Source organism: Phyllostomus hastatus, unplaced genomic scaffold (assembly GCF_019186645.2).
Source record: "Phyllostomus hastatus isolate PE091 unplaced genomic scaffold, TTU_PhHast_1.1 phas_scaffold_78, whole genome shotgun sequence".
In the NCBI taxonomy this organism is placed as follows: Eukaryota; Metazoa; Chordata; class Mammalia; order Chiroptera; family Phyllostomidae; genus Phyllostomus; species Phyllostomus hastatus.
This window is the reverse complement of record NW_025334041.1, coordinates 21,153,510-21,177,241: the sequence shown is the minus strand read 5'-3', so window position 1 is coordinate 21,177,241 and position 23,732 is coordinate 21,153,510. Positions and strand designations below refer to the sequence as shown.

Sequence of the window (23,732 nt, the reverse complement as noted above, 5' to 3'; positions counted from 1 at the left end):
TAGCAAAATTCCTGAGATTTCAAATGCACATTTTTGATATTAAAATACTTTCACAAAAAGATGCACTTTAAATGTCTCATTTCTTATGCTTATTGTGTACTACAATTGATTATTCATAACTTGAAGTATCAGAGAGCTGCTTAACAGTCCCCTAAATTTGCCGTGGAGAGACTCTCTTTACAGAGAAAGAGTGAAAAGTGTGGACACCTGGGATTTTTAAAATGAATTCTGGCAAAAGAAAACATTTTTACCACCTCAGAGGCACATAGTCAATTAATTGCAGCTTTACCTAAGACTAACAAAAATTAAGACTTGGTAGAAAGAAGTATATTTTTTAGTAAAAGACAGCAAGTAGCAAGAATAACAAACAGTGCTAGTACAAGTTATTTTAGTGTGTAATTATAAGATGCAAATAATGGATTAGAATAACTTTAAGCAGAATGTGTTTATCATGATTTTCATGACCTTGTAATCAAGGGTCTGTATCCAACTAGGTTTTGCACTTCCATTGGAATTCACTTTAGTGTGACACTGTCTTCACTACGTTCGGTGGCGTCACTCAGACAGGTGTGAGCAGTGACTGAGGCACACACTTATACTCTAAAGGAATTTAAAGTAATTTTTCTCCTCAAAAACAACACAAACCCAAGAAGAGTTTCTTTAACAACTATGTATGCATAATAATGTTAGTTTTTAATGATTGCTTGCTTACTTGTATGTTGACCTTCTCAAAAAAAAGTTCGAAAGGGAGCTCTCTTAACACAGATATGTGTGCAGACAAATTTACAAGTTTATCTTCTCTTCTGCTAGACTACATGGCTCAACATGACTTTGCATCACAGTTTCAATAGAATGTCTTTTACACTGTAGTCACATTATGTATTTAAGATATGGACTCTGAAATAGCAAAAATAAAATTTCATTCAAATACCTCTTTTTAGGCAATCTAGCAAGAAAAAAATGATTTAGGTGGGATGGTAAGAGGCTGTATGATAGAATAAATACAAAAAGCAACTTTGCAGGAATATATTCTTTTGCTTAATAAATCTCAAATGAGATTATTTTAAAGTGTAATAGTGTATAGCTTCATATTTAATATTGAAGCAGACTAAAACAAAAACAAAAAAACTAATAATAACCAAAATTTTGAAAGGATTGCAAATATATGATATCCCACAACCTCCGTTCTTTTTCTCCCAGGGTTAGTACTGTGAAAAACATCAAGTTCAAAAGGCATAGAAGACCAGGAAATACTCAGTCAACATGTAAGAGTGAGGGACTAAGATTTTACAACTGGGTCAAGGAACCTACTACTTATTTTGAAGGCATAAGAATTCCCTGAGTTGAAGCATTCTGTCAGCAATCTGTGAAATAGATGTATGAGTTTGACACTCTCTGATAGCAAAGATCAACCTGACCATTTTTGTTTCTCCCATACGACCAAACACATTGTCAGGTGGACATTACAGATGCAATAAATGCATTTGGGGTGCAATCCAATCGCTTCTTTCTGTTCCAAATGCTTTTCTCACTTTCTATATGTTTATCTTTCATCAGTGGTTGTTTTATGCCAAACTCCTCCTTAGCTTCCCATCTCTCCATAAAAATCTTCATAGCCTGTGATACATTCCACTATCCTTAACTGGAAAGGAGACATTAGACATTTGATTAAAATATCAGTTGCATGTAATGAAAATACCAAAGGTTCCTGTGTTCTAGCAACTACACTAACTTTGTTATGTGTATACTCTACCTAATCCTCACAATAACCCATTAAATGGATGCTGTTATCACTGCTATATAAGTGAGGATCAGAAAGTTAAATAAATTGGCAAGGTCAAAAAACTCTTAGGACATAAATATTTCTAACTTCAAAGTTTACTATAATACAGTTGACCAAAGTATAATTTTATGGACAGGTTTTCCAATATTCACATAGTATGACATACTTTTTCTATGATTTATCACTGTCAATGCATTGACTAGACAATCAATAATCTTGTCATTTCAGAAAAAAAATACATAATAAAGTACAAAAATAAAAGTGATGATCACTTTATAAGGGATATATATAATCAGTATGTTTTACATCTGAAGTATAATATAGGTCAACCGTGGCTGGAAAATAAATGAAAACATATGTATACACAGATATATAAACTAACCTTTAGACAATAATAAACAAGTAAAAGTGAGGGTATTATCATCTACTTATTTACCCAGTCTTCAAAAATCTGAGTTGACTACTGTTCTTTTCATACCCTTTGATAGACCAGGTGGAACTTATTCTTTTCAAACATGTATCAGAAATGTGTTCAAAATCTGCTGCAGCCTCCGTTACAACCTCGCGGCTGTCCCAGGTCTCCTCCCCTTGTTGCGCTCCTTTATTAACTCATACCTGGTCTGCTCTGTGACTTCCCCACTGTCTGCTCTGCTGCGTTGCTTTTGCATGCATTTTTCTAAATGGAAAATTTAACCTGTTGATCTTAAAAATATTATTTCTGATTTCCTTCATCTATTAAAAAACATTAAAACTCTTAGACATTCTAAGATTTTTCTATCCAAATCTCTAGATTTCTTTTTCACTAGTATCTTTTTACTGCCCTACTCAAAACAGCTATTCCTGATAATGAAAATACACAAACAAAAACAATAGATAAAAATAAAATTAAACCTATTTGCTATACCTAGAGTTTATATAAAACTAAACTCTAGGTATAGCAAACACCTAAAGTGTTTGTTCTACTTGTCCTTTCAAAATGCAGAAAAATTACCTGACTATCCCAGCATCAATTTTTTCTCTAACCTGGATTTTAACTCCTATATAAATTATTTAATACATGTTATCAAAGAACACTATAGAGTATTTAAATTCAACATTTCAAGGTTGGCTGTTATTATTAAAACTGTGGAGTTAATTTATTTCCACATTACTTAAGCTTGTTTGTAAAACTCATTTATAGAGAAAACAGCTGGAAGCAATTACTATTATCTTAAATACTTGTTTTTAAATTTCTGTATGTTCAGTACAGAAGTTTCTCCCCTAAACAAATCAATTGTCATCAATATCACTTAGACAGGTGAAACAGTCAAATTATTAACTCAAGCTTTCAATTTAGCATAAAATATAACAGATGATCCATTGTCAAATTCTATATGTTTCCATAGATAAAAGATACTGCATTTTTGTAAATGTTGAGATTTGTTCATCTGTACAATTAAAAACCTGTGAGAAGCTATTCAAATTAATATGTTTAGTGATATAAATAATTAATCTCATGTATTTATATAAATATCTTCTCAAATTGTTGGACATGATTTCATTCTAAGCTACAAAAGTTGAATATTGAAATGAATGCTACTATATATTTCAACAATAATTAGTACATAGTCAATATCAGGTTAATAACAGAATTGTAGTAGGCATTTGATTATTCAATTTGTTGGTTGTATTTTCAAAACTGTGATCTGGTTGTAGGTTTGATAAGAAGAGGAAGATGACTGAAATTGTTTTGATAGCAATAGGGAAGAGAAACAGAAACACTGGATAATACTACTTCCATTCCTTGCTAACTGATTGTGCTGGCATTTATGCGGTTGTGGTAGAAGGACCAAATACAACAGACACCATAACTCTACCACCAGGACAGCATTCTGGATAGCGGCCACGTTTGGCAGGGTAGCAAACCACATGTCACCTAGTCTACCCAAACCTCACTGCAGAAGGAAATTAGAGCTGGAAAAGGCATTAGAGTTACATTTACTTTATAGCCAAGAAAATTGAGATGCTGAGAAACTCAGTTGCAAAATTGTTTGGGGGTATCTTAGATATTCTCACTTTCACCTCTCAGACATACTCCAGAGTTTTTGTACGAAATCAAGTTGATCACTAAAGTGTGACCAAGAGACACTGCCTTTAAATATCAATGGAATACCTATATGTCAGATACGAAGTTACCATATTTTTCGGACTATAAGATGTACTTCCTTCCCTTTTGGGAGGAAAGGGGAGTGTGTCTTATAGTCTGAATGTAGCTTACCTGGCTCGCTGGGGGTGGGGAGTGGTGGTGGAGCAGGGTCACAGGTTATTAAATATTTTACCACATTTTTTTGCTTCAAAAATTTTTTTCCTACTTTTCTCCTCTAAAACCTAGGTGCATCTTATGGTCCATTGTATTTTATAGTCCTAAAAATACCGTAATTATTTTTCATAGATTTTAACCCTTTTAACAAATCAACAAGGCAGACACTCTCTTCTTTTTATAAGTAAGCAAACTGAGGCTAGGAAAGACTAAGTAACTTGTCCAAGACCTGCTAATATGTGGCAGATGTGGAATTTGTAGTCAGTTCAGTTGGATTCCTAAGACCATGTTTTCTCTTATACTTTCCAGATGCTTTCTTTAATGGGAAAGGTTGTTTTGGTTCTGGAAGGACAATTACAGCTTACAATAAAAGAGTGTTTATATTATTGCTAATAATTATATCAGTGTCAATATCCTTGTTAAAGACATTTAAAATATCACGGTAGGCGGCAGCAATATAAAATGTAGGTTCTGAATTCCCAGGTTACTTATTAAGGGATTGAAGCAACTTACTTGTCTGAACATAAAAGCTATATAGATGAACAAAACTATAGTACAGAAAACCAAGTACAGAGATAAGGGAAGCCCAGGGAGTTATGAAAACATAATTTAGCTTTGAGCCAAGGAACACATACTGAAAGAAAGTGTAAAGAGGAAACCCTACACTCACAGGACACTGGTAGACCAAGAAAACAGAGAGAGTAACAGACACACACGCCCTCCTTCTCCCTTCTCCTTTGGATCTCCTCATCTTCTTATGTTCTTTCTGTTCTGTAACTGGAATTGCCTGCCTACTGAGTCATTGTATATGGAACAAAGGCTGAGCAAGGAGGAAAATAAAAAAGAAACTCATTTGGCTGACCCCAAAAAGAGACATAACTAACTTTGACACCAATTTTCATTCAGCTTCTAGTGGAGGTTCAAGTTGTGCAGAAAAGTGTGTTTGTTGACTAAGATGCTCAACAAATGCCCTTTAATAGCCCGCTTCATAAAAGCAGCTATTTACTCTGAGGAGTTGCTTCCCAATACCATAAAACTTAAATAGCCCATCTCTGGGGGAGCTAGGAGGTTTCCACAAATTCAGGAATAAGATCAGGAAAGCCCATGCTCTGAAAGAGGCTAGTAAAAGTTATTATAGTCAACAAATCGCCATTTCAGTCGTGCCTTATTCTAGGAGAATGTAATATATAAGACCTCTAAATCAGTCAAGATCATCTGATGTAATCAATTGTACAGTAACATGTTTGGTATGCAGTTTTGGTGTTGTGTCATTAAAATTATAGGAAGCCTTGTGAATAAAAACCTGCTAATACATACAGATCCAATACAGTCCAAGGAGACAATATTATGATTTGAGACAATATGTTAGTAAGATATATTCCTAGTGTGATAGAAAAATCCATTTAGAGAATTCAAAAATGTATGTTGTAATTCTCTATACCAACTGAACTACAGACCTAAAACTTGCTTTACAAAATGGATTTTCCTAGAAGAAAGTGGCAGAGTAACAACTCGGTTACTCTTTTTTCCAGAAGAGCAAACTTTAATTTTCCTCACAGAATCTAACAGCACTCGTGATCAAATTTTAAAAATCCTTATCAATTATATTTAAGTGCAACTTTTAAACCTCCCATTAACAAATTAATAAAGTTTTCATTAAATAAATTAATTTATCAGAGTCTGATTTTATTCAACAAAATTAGAAAATTAAATTCAAACATCTATAAAATTAAAGTCTATACTCTGGATGCTTTTAGATCCCGTGATTGATGTATCAGTTTCTCCATTTGAAACTTTGATTTGAACAAACATCAGTAAATAATAACTTTCTAAGTATTATAGGTAATCTTGCATGTTATTTAAATATTATTGGCACAGAAGTACAGCTCAGTGATATAGAAGAGAAATGCATAGCTCACATCAGAGTAAAGAAAGATAAATATGAATAGAAAAGAAAATGTCTTACTTGGTTAAGAATGTCTTGTTTCTGTGCATGCAAGGAAAGAAAGAATACATGTATTAATGTAAGATAATTTAAATTTATTATCTCATTATCATTAATTGCTTAACTGACAGGTCAAGATTACAGACTGAATTTCAAACATACCCTTGATCCATAGTTCTCAAAGTATGGTTCCTAAGCAGCAGCACCAGACTCAACTGGGTAACTGAGAAATACAAATCTTTGAGCCTCACACCCGGAACATAGAAACCAAGGGGAGGGATGAGCAAGCAGGTGAAAGTCTAGGTCTTATTAAGACCTCCATGTCATTCTGATGCAAACTAAAGTTTGAGAATCACGAACTGGATCCATCTTTGATATAATAAGCAAATAGTTCTAATTGGCATGCGATAAATATAATGAATAACACATATAGTATAATTAAAACTTTCTAGAGAAGATTATGAAATATAACAGTGCATGTAAAGATACATTAGTGATTGCTCATTTCCCACTCTTAATGTTTCCTTATATTGCAATAACATCCCTAACGTCTCTCCGTGCCTTTAAAGGTAAATGTCTTTTCATTCATATGATACTACTTCATTTCTTCCCATCACTTTAGATATCAATCAAACCATTTAGAATTAAATTTAAAATTGAGGGCAATGATAGATAGATAGATAATGATAGACACATTCAATGCCAAATTTGTTCCTTCTCTTCATCAAATTCTACTGCCCTCATAAATTAATTTATGTCCTGACTCTGTTTTACTGTGAACATTTTCACTAAGATTGAATGGCTACTACTAAGTAGCTGCAAATATAGCCTTAACATTATATTATTCACATAAGATTAGGTGAAGACTAATAGTCCTGACTTAGTAATAATTATGTGTACTGGAAAATGCCACTCATCACATACCAAATGGCCATTCAGTGTACTCCTATTTCACATACACTGAATCATATTGCTTACGTGAGACACCTTCCATGTCCCCTTATCCTTCTCATCTCTCAAGGCCCTCCCTTTCCTTCTATAGGTTAATCGATGAAGAGGGAAGGGCAACAGTCTTAAATTATCATTTCAGGTAATTAGGTTTTAATTATGGTTATTGTCATAAACTTAGCTAGTTAACTGTGGGAAAGTCATTTCCCTTTTCTTACAATGAGTTTCTTTAAAACTCTATAATTGTATTTGGGAATCAAGATCTTTTAATACTTTCTGCACTTAGTCTTCAAAGCAATTGTTTACATTTTCTATTTAATTATTATTTCACTTATTACTTCAAAGAATGATTATCAATCTTTAAAAGATAGTAATTAAAATAGGTAAATTACCCATATATTGTATATTTAATATTTTTCTCTATTAAAATAGTTATAAATAGGTCATTGGATTAAGTTTTTACATATAATTATTTTATAATAAAGTAATTCAAGTGAATGAAAATAAAAGTAATAAATCTAACATATAAACAGTTTTACTTTGTATGGAAAAATATTTTAGAGATGTTTAGACAGTTTTCTCCTTATAAACTAATTTTATGTAGATGATAAAAGTCATGTTAATTTTAGAAAATAAAGGACTAGTTATTTATTCTAAAGCCAAACTAGATTAACTTTAATCTTTCTTAACTTTTCTTATATAATTGAGCATTAAGTATTGTCTATGCCCAAGAACTTTGAGCTCAACTTGACCAGTCAATGGAGAGAGAGAACTTTATATGTGAATTGACAGCATGCATTCTTCACAAATTCTTTCTGAATTCTTTCATATGATTAGTGTAATATTTTATAAACTAGATGGAGTCAAGTACAAAAGAGAACCTTAGGTCTTAAAGATTTCCTCTTCAACATTGAATATTCCTAATTATTTCCTTGCAAAATACATATTAGTGTTTTAAAAGTCATATAAATTTTAAATTATTCTCCCGAAGGGAAAAATACATACTAGTGTTAACATTGGAAAGTGGTTTCACTCTTAAATTAGAATTATTTTTGGATTATAATGAGATCTAACTTTCTTATTTTTCAACTGTTCATTATTTTAATAATGCACTTCAAGAGCAGATCCATGCATTTATGAAGAGGTGTTACATTATTGAAAAGGCTGACATCATATGTGGGTCTAATAATTAATCTAGCAATTTAATAAATTCAGCATACAGTGACTAATAATTCTCATTAAATATATAATATCAGTAAGGCTAAGTCTTTTGAGTCCTTTAAATAAGAAATCACTGTAGTAAAAAGGCTACTATGCAAATAACATCGCATTTCAACTGAATTTATGACCAGCAGCTATCTTTAGGGAGAAAAAAAACTAATTTTACCTCTGAATATATATTAGATAATATGCATATTTTCAAATATGGTTGGTTATTCATGAAATTTTAGGGTCTGATATTAATTCAGTAAATTTGGCATCTTTAACTTTCCCACTCCCCTTTTTTGTCTTTTAGATTTTTCAGTTCAACAAATTTATCTGCCAGCATTTTTTCTCTTACTCTATAGATAATCTAGGAAGAAACAATGTGAGGAAATGCATGTGAGATGTGTCCTTCTTTCTCCAAAATAGTAAAATGGGAATGGCTTAAAATTACCGAACTTCCCCATAATTTGTAGGCACTAAATATCAACTGCTTTAAAAAAGAAATCTTAGATTAGACAGTTTAAAAAAGTACTGTAATGTATCAGAATGTAGACAGAAGAAAATATGGTGTGCAAAAGAGCTAGTTTTTTAAAGAAATACTGAAAGAAAATTATAAAACAATATGAAATTTTTATGGTTGGAATTTAGAGATTGGGTTTTGATTAAAATATAAGTTCTATAAATCCCAGAGAAGTACAAAATTGAAGGACAACCAATAGCCCTGCTCTTCTAAACATTCAAAAGCACAATGACAATAATAAGAAGTCATATTTTAATCAACAAAATAAAATCTAGATGGCTAGATAATACATCCAGGCAAAAATAGTTTTTTGCAAAGCTCAGTTTGTTTTAAATCCCATAAACCCAACTGTGACTTGGTGAGGCTGCAAAAGAACTCAGAAGTGATATCAAACATTTAACATCTCTCAGCTAAGAGTAAATGGAAGGCTATTTAACAAATAATTAGGAAGGGAAAGGCATCCATTCAAGCATGGCATTCAAAAGCAATAGACAGGACATGAAGTTATAATAAGGAAAGAATGTCAGAAACTGAGAATAGGTAAAAACAAGATAGGAGCAAAAAATTCCACTCTTTTTGCCCAAGTTGGCTCTTTAAATTAATAGATCAGTTATATCCATCACAAAATCTTTCTCGAGTCAAAAGAGTAATTCCCTGAAAAGAGTAACTCCCTTGTCCTACATCAATGTTCATTTGAGGTTTAAATTTCTAGGTCATAGAGTTAGAGTCAGGCACATTTTCTGTCCCCTTCTATCTAATTCTGTTTTCTGATTCCAGGAAAAGGATCAAAAACTGTATTTTAGATGATCTATACTCTTTCATGCACAGACCATAAAAATATTATTTTCATTAGCAAAATAATTTTGGATTAGAAAGATAGTGAACTACAACATTTAATATAACTCCCAGTATAGCATCTTATTATAAACTTCATTTTGTTTACATTATGGTATATGGTACACAGTATATATATTTTTAAGAACTATTCACTAAGATATCCCTCCTCCAAGTAGTTATCTCAAATTTAAAAAGGAAAAAAGAAGTTTTACCCCTTCTGGATTATACTTTGCAAGCACACCATTACCATGGAATTCTTCAAGAACATCCTTTAATTTCTTTGTAGAATCTATAGGAAACAGAAAACACACAAATGTCACACATGCCTGCTGTGATTATGAAATGTAGTTGTGAAAGAAAGACCCCCCTAAAATATTAATTATCACCAACAGATATTAATTTTAAAGTGAACATATAAAGTGTTCTTAATCGCTATTGAATGGCTACTTAATTGGAAAAGGCAATCATATAAAGGAAAAACAGAAAAAAATATGTTTTGCCCAAGTGTATTACCCAAGAGTGGAGTCACTGATTATCTATTGAATATTACATGAATTGACGAGCAAATAAATGAATAGGTAGAATGTTTTTCTTTTATTTTGATAACATAATATCTAAGTGAATGAAATAAGTTTAGTCCTTTAAAAAAAACTTTAGATAGAGGGGAAGGAAAGGAAAAAGACAGGGGGAAAAACAACAATGTGCAAGAGAAACATCGATCTGTTGCCCCTCATTGGCCCCCACCCTGGGACCTGGCCCATAACCCAGGCACATGCCCTGACCAGGAATTGAACTGGTGAACTCCTGGTTTATGGGATGACATTCAACCCAGTGAGCCACACCAGTCAGGGATGAAATAAGTTTAGTTTTAAAAGAAAAAGAAAACACAGGTATTCATTAAACTTTCATCATTTATACTGTGCAGTTTGCACATATTACAACATTAACTAAATAAAAACCCTGCTGAATAAACAAGAAAAATAAAATGTTTATCTAGACCTTAGTGGTAAATCCATTCAGAGGCATGCTATAGATTTTAGTATTTTGTAGGTATTTCAGAGAGAATTTTCTGAATGTGCATAAAGTTTGACACTAAAGCTTGTTTTAATTCAGTTAAGAAACAAATTTAGACATGTTATCAAAAGTACTTTAAATTACTTTTCCAATATTTTAAAATAAGTTTTAGGACTTTAAAATGGTGACAAAAGAATGTTGGGAAATAATATCACAAAAGAATAAATATTAAACTTTAAAAATTATATATAAATATACTATAATTACATTTATTTAATCTACTAAAACAATACTCTCTCATAACTATCAAAATATATTTTTTTGACCAAGCAATATCAGAATTGTAATACATTTAAGGTAGAAGAAAGCAATAGTTAACAAACAAGTCATCTAACCCAGTCATAGTTAAATAACATTGATTTTAAAAAAAGCTTTTAATTAAAATATAAAAAATAAGCAGGAGATTCTTAGTTTTCCATTAGGGAACGGGGCATAGAAATTGTTTCCTAGAATTTGAATGTAAGCCTTCTGGCCTTTCCCCAAGATTCCGTGATATTTGAACCACCATAATATATTTCCCAGTCCCCAAAAACTAATTTACAAATGAAGTTTTGAAACAACATATTAGAAAATCCACTCTTAGATGCCTTGGAGGACATCATGCCTACCTATATTTGGTGATATGAACATTCATTTGGAATGTACAATTTTGTTCCTTTATAATGTAAATTCCACGGGGTTTTCTATTTGTGTGACTGTGTTTTTTATTGCAATAAAATTCATATAACACAAATTTGCACTTTAACTATTTTAAAGTATACAATTCAACATTTTTGGTATGTTTGCCTGGCTTTGCAGCTATCACCCCACAATAAAACCCATATTCTTGACATGTCACACGAACAACATCACACAGTGCATTGTCTTTGTGATCTGTCTTCTTTCACTTAGTCCAATGTCTTCAAGGCTCTGCTTTCCCCACACCATATGAAAGTAGAGTGTCCCTATGGCACTTTTCAAAAACCAAAATGGCTGAATACTGAAAAAGCAATTACCATTTATTAAAAGCAAAAATTCTCTTTGGATGTTCTTGAGGTTAGAGAAAGCAGGTACTAGTGTAGGTCTTTTGTAAAAGCAAAATGTCAAAAGAGAACTTTTGAAAAGCAAGAGATTGCTGTTTATGTATGTTGTAGCATGTTTTACTATTTCATCCCTTTTTCACAGCTAAAAGAATTTCATTTTCTGGATATACTTCTCATTTACCTATTCACCTGTTGGTATGAGTGAGTTGTTTCCATATTTTCACTTTTATGAACAGTACTGCTATGAACATTCAAGTATGTATATTTCCAGACAAAAAAGTTTTAGTTCTCTTAGGTATATACCTAAGACAACTGCTGTGTCATATGGAAACTCAATATTTAACATTTTGAGGAACTGCCAAACAAATTTGCATAGAACTATACTAGTTTACATTCCTGCTAGAAATGTATGAGGATTTCAATTTTTCAACATTTTTGTGGACACTTATTTGCTACTTTTTTATTATAGCTATCTTAGTGGTTATAGCATAGCATATCTATAGCTATGAATGGTTTTGATTTACATTTGATCAGTCATTTGCTAATGACAAATGATGTTCAATACCTTTTCATATGTTTATAGTCATTTGTATATCTTCTTTGGAGAAATGTTTGTTGGGGTCTCTTGAACATTTTTTAAATTAACTTATATTTTTGTGTGTGTTATTGAGATCTTCTGGTGTGTGTGTGTACTTGTGTGCTACCAGGTGCATGAAACCTGTACAGGTTCCTATGTATTTCTTTTTCAGTATATATTTTGCCAGCACTTTCAATACTGTGATCAGAGTTAACATATTATGCCATGTCCCTGGCTGTAGACTATAGGTTGCCCTAAGGAAGAAAAGGTACATTTTAATATTTTGCACAGCACTCAAACTTATTCCAAAGCTGAACAATAGAATTATAGCAAATGTTATGATCCAATGGATCAGAACTATTGCTACCTGACAAAAATGACAGTAATAGCTTCAACATATGTCTTAGAAATGTGCATTACTTCAAAGACCAGCTTGTATATCTAAAAGAGACATGAAGCTGACAACCTACACCCAGATTCTTTGCGAATGATTAGGCCCTACTATAAGTTAGCACAATACCTTTTACTTCATCTTGTTTAGGGAAGTAAATGTAGACCACTCTGTACATACCTTATAGAGATATACACATATACAGATACATAACTTCTAGGATAACATATCCCATTAGACTATGCATATTCTAAGCATATCTTAGCCCCATGATAAAATTAAAAGGGAAGAAAAATTTTGATTCCTTACACACAGGCCTTCCACAGAACTACCCAAAGTTGGGCTTTTCATTTCAGGTTTCTATACAAGTAAAACACATTCAAAATAGTTTATACATGCCCAGAGAAGATAACAACCCTAAAAGTTATTCATGTCATTTTTAGTAGTTCATCAGTCATTTATATTGGAATATGCTTAGTGGAGTAACTACCTGAAATAAATTAATAAATAAGAGCCAAAAGCTGTGACCGCCATTCCTACAAACTGAATGATCCTCAAGGCTGATCTCAGTCTGAGGCACTATAAGGAGCTCTAATTCATATTAAGACGAATCACCATCAACTCATCTTGCTCCTTTTCCAACCTCATCATATCTTTTTTTACTTTTTTAAAATTTTAATTGTTGTTCAGATACAGTTTTCTGTCTTTTACTCCCATCCCAGCCCACATCCCCCAGCCCTCCCCACCTCCCTCCCATTTCCACTCCCCTCTAGTTTTTGTCCATGTGCCCTTTATACTTGTTCCTGCAAACCCTTCCCCTTTCCCCCTAAAATTTCCTCCCCTATCCCCTCTGGTCACTTTCAGCCTGTTCTCTATTTCAGTGCCTTTGGTTATATTTTGCTGTTTGTTTGTTTGGTGGTTTAGGTTCCTGTTAAAGGTGAGATCATATAGTATTTGTCTTTCAGTGTTTGGCTTATTTTGCTTAGCATAATGCTTTCCAGTTTCATCCATGCTGTTGCAAAGGGTAGGAGCTCCTTCTTTCTTTCTGCTGCATAGAATTCCATTGTGTAAATGTATCATAGTTTTTTGATCCATTCGTTTACTGATGGGCACCAAGTTGCTTCCACCACTTGGCTATTGTAAATTATGCTGCTATGAACATTGGGGTGCATAGGTTCTTTTGGATTGGTGTTTCAGGGTTTTTAGAATATAATCCTAGCAGTGGAATTGCTGGGTCAAAAGGCAGATCCATTTTCAGTTTTCTGAGAAAATTCCATACTATTTTCCATAGTGGTTGTACCAGTCTGCAGTCCTACCAACAGTGCACTAGGGTCCCCTTTTTCTCCACAACCTCTCCAACACTTGTTTGTTGCTTTGTTCATGATAGCCATTCTGACTGGTGTGAAGTGGTATCTCATTATGGTTTTAATTTGCATCTCTCTGATAGCTAGCGATACTGAGCATCTTTTCATGTGTCTTTGGATCCTCTGTATGTCCTTCTTGGAGAAGTGTCTGTTCAAGTCCTTTGCCCATTTTTTAATTGGGTTGCTTGTCTTCTTAGAGTGGAGTCATGTAAGTTCTTTATATGTTTTGGAGATTAAACCCTTGTCTGAGCTATCATTGGCAAATATGTCTTCCCATATGGTTGGTTCTCTTTTTATTTTAATACTGTTTTCTTTAGCTGTGCAGAAGTTTTTTATTTTGATGAGATCTCATTTGTTTATTCTTTCCTTTATGTCCCTTGCTCTAGGGGACATATCTATCAGTAAAAATATTGCTGCGTGAAATATCTGAGATTTTCATGCCTATGTTCTCCTGTAGGACTTTAATAGTGTCATGGTTTATATTTGAATCTTTTATCTACCTTGAATTTCTTTTTGTGTATGGTGTAAGTTGGTGCTCGAGTTTCATTTTTTTGCACATAGCTGTCCAGTTCTCCCAGCACTATTTGTTGAAGAGGCTATTGTTACTCCATTTTATATTGCTGTCCCCCAACCTCATATTTTAATATTTTGACATCTGAAGTTTACCCATAATCTAGTCCCTCCTTCACAATATAGTTTAGAAATGAGAACATTATCTTGTTCTTCTATTCTGTTCCAATACCTGTCTCGGGCCAATTCTCTTTAAGAATGAGATCTTGTCTTGCCTGACCAGTATTCTGTAGATGGGGATTTGGGTAATAAACAACAGGAAATCTCACATATCCTGCCAGGACCCCATAACCTCTAAGCAGAATCTGGTACATGGACTGTCTACACATCTGCTTAGATTTCCCAGTTGCATTAGATTGGGAAAATCTTTCTGTTGTGTTCTACTCACCTTCATAGGAGAATACACATTTATTTATTTTATAACTCAGGTGTTTTTTTGATTTGTTCTTATTACCTATCACCATAAATATTCCTATCATTTTGATTATATCAATTCTAAATCCTGTCTGTTCCAAACAACAATGGGGCAGAGGGGAGGAGAGAGAATGCATGACTAAATCTGACCTATCCTCTGGTACAAGGTAGATACTAGGGAAATGACACCTGAAATAGATAGTAGGCAAGTGAAAGGCACAGTCTCAGGCATATTTCAGCTAATATTGGAGCTCCAAGAACAAGAGCACAGTGACAGATTCTGGGCTGAGCAAGGCTGAGGAATCCAGGCAAGCAGCCAGCCAGGCAGGCAGCTGTAAGCTGGGAGATCAATTCACAGTTAATACATATCTGCAACAGAACAAAGGCTTGGCAACCAAGAAGACCGACAACTGAGGTGCTGGGCTGCTAGTTTAATACTTGGGATAAGGGATCAGTACAGATGCTCAGCACAAAATATTGGATCTCCTAGAAATCAAAGTAAGGTCGTGATTTGAGGCAATTCTGAAAACCAGGGCTAATTCCAGAGGCACTAATGTGTGGCTTGGCTAACAGGACAGAGCCCTTGGAGAAGAGCACAGGATACAACTGTTGCTTTTTGACTAGTATATTGGTTTTACCAGGAAGTAGTTAATAATAACAACCACAATACGGAGAATTTTTTCCTGTAGTCTTATTTATCTGTTTACTTAAATTTATATTTTATTGTATTTTTGCCATTACCATTTCTTCCTCTTTCTCCAGCTCTGGCAGTCACTACCCTGTTGTCCATAAGTCCTTTTTCCTTTTTGATCCACCCCTCTGTCCCCTAACTAGCCCCCACTCTGACAGAATGGGGTCATTTTAGATGGTCTTTTCCATCACCATCAATATCATCCAAGAACTAAAGTGGGACTGAGCCCAAAAGTGGGAACAATTTTGTTGGGGAAACACCTTTACATGCTGTGACAGATGAAATGTATATGGCGACTCACTGAGTAGGTCTTATGGCTTGTCTTCCCTGCACTTGCTCTAGTGCATTTGTTTCCCTGTGAATCCTCTCATGTTTGACTGACTCAGGGAATATACAATGCCATGAGAGCTAAATGTGGTACATTTTAGGAATGTACAATTAGAAATGTTCTGATTTTTTACATGATTTTCAAAGAAAATTTAATTCCTCTTATATAATTCTAAAATAAAAATAAATCAACAAGTGCATTTGGCAATGTTTAGAAAATGGAAGAATCAAACAAATTAATGTGTCCTAAAAATGCGACATGAAAAATGAAACACTTTTAGTTCACCTCATATCCTTTTAGGTGTCTCTTGCATCTTGAATGAGCTTCCTTTGTGGTTTGACTGCCTCTCTGCATGCACTTGTCAGATTAATCACGAAGGCCCCGTAGAGTAATGGAAAGATTTAAAGCCAGATAGATTTGGATTTAAGTCCTGGCTCCAGAGTTTTTGGCTGAATGTCCTTGGGCATATTTTTAACTTCTTTGTGGCTCAGTTTTCCAATACTCAAAGTTGGAATAATGATATGGACCGTTCAACTGTGTCTTGCAAAGTGTCTGGTGCCCAGCAAATCCCTGCTCATTTACTCCATCCCAAACATGACTTCAACACATGATCGCCATTCGATAGTTTCCTGTTGTCTTTGGATTAAAGCACAAACCCCTGTTCTTGGCATCATAAGTGTGTCAGAATATGACCCCAAACTATCTACCAATAATTATTTTATATGCTTTCCTTATTTATAATTCAATATCCAGTCAACCAATTACCAAGGTACCCCATGATTTTAGAGTTCTTTCTTGCCTCATAGTGTTCTTTTCACCCAAGATTCCCTTCAATGTCAAATGAAGTTCAAGCATGACGTGTGCCATAGTTCACCTGCCGCCTTGTAGACAGACTCTCTCAGAACCTCCTTCAGGGACAACAGATAGCAACGTACCCTCTATAGAACTCCCCATAATAACTTTATTAGATTCCACACCTGATTTATGCATTACATATTAACACTACTAATTAAACTTTGCATGTGTAGTGCTTCACATTGGAAACTGTTTTCCCTTATTATTTCTCTTAAAACTCACAATCACCTTGTGACTGTATAAAACTACATCTCTAATTAACTAACACGTTAAGAAATCATGATTAAAGAACTCATTACTTCTTCAAAAATCACACAGCTAAAAGGGCTTGAACTAGTGATCCAAACTCTTGTGTGTGATGCAAACCTGTTCTCTCTACTTTGGGGGAAAAAAAAACAATAGTAGTTTCCATTACAGTGAAGGTTTCTACTTTGGACTCCATGACTGTTTGTCAATTTAGTTCAGGGAACTTTATTATCTATTTTTCTAGTACACAGAAACATTCTATTTCTTTTTGTGAACTTAACAGATGAAGAATGTATCTTCTATATACACAAGAAATGTAACCAAAATTTTTAAAATTAAAAATGGACATTTTTAAAATTAAAGTTTTTCAATGCATTTTATTTTACTTTTATTCAAGATTACATTTCTTTTTGATAATAAAATTAGAATATGTGTGTGCTGTTCTTTTGAAAAACTTTAACATATATGTAGATTTTGCATATTTATTTCATGCAGTTATAAGAACGCATCTTCAATAATCATTAAAATTATTTATGTTGCATTATAAGGGGAAAGTATATAAAAAAGACAGGACTATTGAACAGAAGTCAAAAAATATTCTGCAAATAGCAGATTCTCATTATGCCTCATGACAAAACCTTTTTGTTTTTTTGGTTGTTCCAAAGTAAATATACTTTAATGTCAAAGCCAATAGTTTTACCATCCAAATAATAGTCACAGCTGCTGTGTAAAGATGATCACATTTCACTGTTAACACCAAGATGATCCAACTTATACAATGCTTCTGTCATTTGTATAAATAACAAGTTTTTAAAGAACTGGCTGTAGGTTAATAATGTCATCCTTTATTTGCCAAAGTTGACGATGCCATGTTTCAATGAGGACATATGGGTTTCCAGGGAAAAGCGAAGGCTCTGACTGTGGGAGAGCGGCTGCTAGCGCCTTCAGTCTCACACTTAACACAGGACTATGGAAAAGCCATCTTTTGTTTCTTTCAACCCAGTGCTTTCAAAAGTCTGCTCACAATCTACGCTTTCCTGCAGTTTTTGCTCCCATCCCAAAGGATATTTGCAGCCTCATAATATTTTCCTGTGCGCAGCCAAAAGCACCTCTGCAGTGGCTTTTTTTAACCCCGTAGTAAATAGGTTTGTGTAGCTTTCACTGTTTAAGAGAAGTCTTTTGTACTTTAAACACTGAGCTAGCATGAATGTGCATGTAACATTAGTATTGAGAACAAAGTTAAATTTGATAATTCAAGGTTCCCTTAGCAATACAGTATTTAAAACAGCAAAAGAGCTGTATTGTTGTCCAGTTCAAACAGTTTTGTGTCTAGCCCAGCGGTCCTCAAACCTGGATCCCTCTTAGGATTATACAGCTCACTTTTGAAATATACAGATGTCATCACCAGATGACATCCTGCTCTCCATCTATGAGTCTGTCCCCATTTTCCTTGTTAGTTCAGACAGTTAATGGGGGGGGGATTAGGTGATGGAGGGACTAAGCAAGAAGGCAAAAGCATTCATGGGCATGGACAACAGTGTGATGATTGTTGAGGGGAGGAGTTATAAGGGGACTAAATGGTAATAGAAAAGAATACAATCAATATTAAATCAAAAACTAAAATATATGAATGCCTGGGACCAAAACTCAATGATGAAAATGGCATTGGACTACATTGGATCCCGACATGCAGATTTTTAAAAAGCTTTTGACAGGATCTTACACACAGCAAGCATTGAATTTAGCACTGCTTTGATCCTTTAGAAGATGCACAAAGAAATTCAGAGTAAATAAGCAATCTTTCCTGCTATATTTTCCTATATATGTGTGTGTATGTATGTACATATACATATATGTATTTTCCTGGCTGCTGTTCAAGAGGCTTTATGCAAAAACATAACTTATTAGAACATTTTATTCAAAAATTTATCTTGACCTCATGTCACAAGTGCAAAAACACATTATTTTGGAAATCCAGAAGATTCAGATATTGATATTATTATTAATGCAATTCCCCAAGTGGTATAAAAGATGTTCTCCTTAAATAATAGTCAGCAGCTGAAAAGAAACACCCACAGCACTATTGAATAAGGTATTTGGAGGACTCGTCACCAAGAGTCAGAAGTTCATATCTACTTGTGTGAAAATTACAATAAAAGTACAGAGAGCTTGAATAAGAAATACAGAACTATTGTAAAAAATAATGAGTCATGTTTAGCAGTTTATGTGCTAAATGAAATCTATAAACCTAAATTTTTAAATACCCTAAAAAGAATATTCTAATGACACAGCTAGACTTGGAAGAGCTATGAAACAAAAAGCTCTGAAGCTGCTCTGAGTGCAAGTCTCCTCCGTACATGTCCCTGCTAAGCTCTTGGGATCAGCATTACTTGAAACGATGGTGGGCACAATGTCTTAGAGAAATGCATAGAGCAATACACACCACAGTGACTGCTTCTATTTATCTGGAATGACAACTATATAATTCTAGAATAACTGTTGATCTGAGACTATGAATAAAATTTCTCTTTCCCTGTTGATATTCATTATTTGCTAATAATCCTCTTAACAAGCATTCCTTAAAGTTCTTTCCTGCATTTGCTATTATTATTTTTCCCTTCATCCCCCTGTATTTAACTTTTAGATGGTGCATCTAGTCCAATATGTTGGGCAACCTATTTGTTAGAGTGGTTCTTTGAGGATACAAAATATTGGATAACTCTGTTAACAGACCTAGTCCAGCTAGACACTATGCTAGAAACCCATCAGATACTTATATCAGATTTTACTGTGTAGAAAATCATATTAAGAAAATAGACATGTGTTTGAGCCACTTATCTACTCAACAATCAAAAATTGATACTGAAAATATAATTTTAATGAAGAGTTATAACTGGTGATTAAATTGACTGGTATGATTCAGTGGTGTGCTGGTGGAGGTTTAACTGTGATAGGTGCTAAGGGTTCACTTGCAGAGTGTGCTAACTGGCCTGCTGTAAACATTCCCACCATGGCCATTTTGAGGTTCCAGTATGACCTCATGAACATGAAGCTGGGAAAAGGTGCTAACATTCAACTCACATGAGTACTAACTTTTGCATTAATCAATGTGTAATTGTGTGTACTTTAAAGAGAATAAGCAGGTGTTTCAAAACAAATAAAGACAAAGAGCAAAATTTCAAATATTTGAGTGGCATGTGTTATGTTTAGAACAGGTACTGTTCCAAGTATTTGGAATATACTATTGCACCAAACAAAATATTCTTGCTCATATATTTTGTAGTCTAGTGAAGGAAAACAGAAAATAAACATAATAAATAAATGTAGTATATTAGAAGATTCCAACTGTTATGAAAAAATGGTACAAGGTAAAGGGGAATATAAGCTTGCAGAATAGTTTGCAATTTTAGATAGCAAGTTTAGAGTACACTTCTTTAAAAGGTGACATTTGGGCAAAACATTGAATCTGATTTATGTTTTAAAAGACGTACTTTGTTCATGTAAAATGAATGAAATCTGAAAGTTCTGTGGATTATACTAATGTCCATGTTCTAGTTTCAACAGTATTTTATAAACTGTAGTTATATAAGATGTAAAGAACCGTAACTAATACATAGGGTCTCCTTGCCATGACTTTTAAAAAATAATTTCCTATGAATCTATCATTATTTTAAATTATTTTTTAAATAAAGAATACTCTATTGTATTTAATATAGACTTGTACAAGAGTAAAAACAGGGAAATAATTAGGGGATCATTACATTAATTTTGTAGAGATCAGATTACTTTGCATGAAGATATTAGTGGTGGTAAGGAAAGATGGACTATTATGAAAGTGGAGCCAAAGGCTTTCCCAATGATTGAATGTGGTTTGTGAAAGTGAAGTGCCAAAAATGATCCCCCCAAATTTTATGTTTGAGCAATTAGAGGGATGGAGTTGACACAGAGAGGAACAGGGAGCACTACAGAAGGAGCGAGCTTGGGATGGAGAGTTTCACTGTCCATTTTAGGCATTTGATATCTGAGAAATCTATTAGACATCCAAATTTAGCCACTGAGAAAGCAATTATACATAAACATGGAATTCAGGAGAGGATCTAGGCTAAAGAACTAACTTTGAGTGTTATTTGTAAATTCACTTTCCAAGCTCACAATCCACGTAATACCATAAAGCCGTATGATACCACCTGGAAAGGGACTTTAGAAAAGATATCAAGGACTGAGACCTAGAGCACTGGGAGGTTCAAATGTCAGGAAAAGAGGAGGAATCTGCAAGGAGACTAAGAATAAGTAAGTATCTAGTAAACTAGCAAGAAAAGGAGGAGAAGCAATGTGTCATGAAAGCAAAGTGTCACAAAATATCAAGTAAGATGAGAGGCAGAACCTGATCATTGGATTTAGAGAGAAGAAAGTCATCTGTGTCCCTGTTTAAAACCATTTCAATTTAGTAGTTAGGACAAAAGCCCAAGCAGTTTGCACTGAGAAAAAATAAGATGGGAGGAATGGAATGCAGCAAATATAGGCAACTCAATCAAACAGACTGGCTCCAACAGAAACAAAGATTTAAGCAATAGCTAAACTGCAGGAAGTGGATTTAAGATAATGTTTTAAAGAGAGGGGAAAGAAAACAGCATGCTAATAAAAATGATCAAAATTGAACACAAGGAAAAAGAAGGGAACTTCTGGCCAAGATGGAGGTATAGGTGGACACACCGTACCTCCAGGCACAACCAAGACTGGAACAACAATTTAGAAACAGAATAACATCCAGAACTGATAGAAAACTGATCTGAAAGGAAGTCAGACAACCAACAAGTTGAAATAGACCCGTTCATCCAGATTGGTAGGAGCGGCGGAGACAATCCGCTAGGTGCGGGTTGTGGTGCGGAGAGCAGAGAGAGTTGGGTGCATAAGGCATCCGGGGGCACGTAAAGCATCTGGGGCACACAAGACCGCAGCGGGTGGACCCTGAGTGTGCAAGCGGCAGCTGGCAGACTCCGGCTGAGGGGTGGCAACCGGCAAACCCAGTGAGACAGTGATTGTAAAGCAAGGCAGTGTGCGCAACCCAGAATCCCAGCGCTGGGAAATGGAGCCTTGGGACACTGATTGAGGACACCTGTGGGAGTTGAGGCACATGGAGAGACACCCAGCCTCACAGGAGAGGTCCCTGGAAGGTCCCACAGTGTACACAAGCCCACGCACACAGGAATTGGCACCAGAGGGGCCTAGTTTGCTTGGGGGAAGCAGCAGAAGGGACTGAGGTCCCTTGGAGAACAGAGCAACCTCCATTGTTCCCTCTCAATCCCGCCCCCACATACAACATCACAATCCAGCGACTGGTGTGCCCCACCCTGGTGAACACCTAAGGCTCCACCTCTTACTGTAACAGGTGCGACCACACCCCCCCCCCAAAAAAAGAGAGAGAGAGATGGCTCACACAGAAGAACAAATCAAACCCCAGAACCCATCCTTTTAAGCGACCGAGAGATAGCCAACCTATCAGATGCACAGTTCAAAACACTGGTGATCAGGAAGCTCACAGAATTGGTTGATTTTGGTCACAAATTAGATGAACAAATGCAGGCTACGATAAGAGAAATTAAGGAAAATGCATAGGGAACCAATAGTGATGGGAAGGAAACTGGGACTCAAAACAATACAGTGGACCAGAAGAAAGAAAGAAACAACAAAACAGAAAAGAATGGAGAAATAAGAATTCAAAAAAATGAGGAGAAGCTTAGGAACCTCCAGAACATCTTTAAACATTACAACATCTGAATTATAGGGGTACCAGAAGGGGAAGAGGAAGAGAAACAAGTGGAAAAGTTATTTGAACAAATAATAAATGAGAACTTCCATATTCTGGCAAAGGACATAGACTTCCAGGAAGTCCAGGAAGCTCAGAGAGTCCCAAAGAAGTTGGACCCAAGAAGGAACACACCAAGGCACATCATAATTACATTAGCCAGGGTAAAAATGAAGGAGAGAATCCTAGAAGCAGCAAGAGATAAGGAGACAGTAACCTACAAAGGAGCTCCCATCAGACTGTCAGCTGATTTCTCAAAAGAGACCTTACAGGGAAGAAGGGGCTGGAAAGAAGTATTCCAAGTCATGAAAGACAAGGTCCCAGATTGCTCATCCCAGATTGCTCTATCCAGCAAAGCTTTCATTTGGAATGGAAGGGTAGATAAAGTGCTTCTCAGATAAGATCAAGTTAAAGGAGTTCATCACCACTAAGCCCTTATTTTATGAAATGTTAAAGGGACTTATCTAAGAACAGAAGATTAAAAAACATGTATAGAAAAATGATAGCAAACACAATTATTAACAACCACACCTAAAACAAAACCAAAAGAAACTAAGCAAACACTAGAACAAGAACAGAACCACAGAAATGGAGATCACATGGAGGGTTAGCAACAGGGGAGTGGGAGGAGGAAAGAGGAAGAAAAGGTACAGAGAATAACTAGCATAGATTGTAGGTAGAAAATAGATAGGGGGAGGGTAAGAATAGTATGAGAAATGTGGAAGCTAAAGAACTTATAAGTATGACACATGGACATGAACTAAAGGGGAGAATGTGGGTTGGAGAGGGTGTACAGGGTGAGTGAAGGGGGGAAATGGGACAACTGTAATAGCATAATCAATAAAATATATTTTAA

At 34.7% G+C, this 23,732-nt stretch overlaps 1 protein-coding gene across 2 annotated transcripts in view; it reads right to left on the bottom strand.

Annotated features, from left to right (window-relative positions):
* Positions 1 to 23,732, bottom strand: part of DGKB (diacylglycerol kinase beta) — a 597,575-nt gene that overhangs the window by 468,717 nt on the left and 105,126 nt on the right. For both annotated transcript variants that reach the window (XM_045827955.1, XM_045827954.1), the window contains exons 3-4: positions 9,751 to 9,827; positions 6,049 to 6,069 (exon numbers count right to left, since the gene is read on the bottom strand). In XM_045827955.1, the coding sequence (XP_045683911.1) occupies positions 6,049 to 6,069; positions 9,751 to 9,827 (98 nt within the window). The remainder of the gene's footprint in view (positions 1 to 6,048; positions 6,070 to 9,750; positions 9,828 to 23,732) is intronic.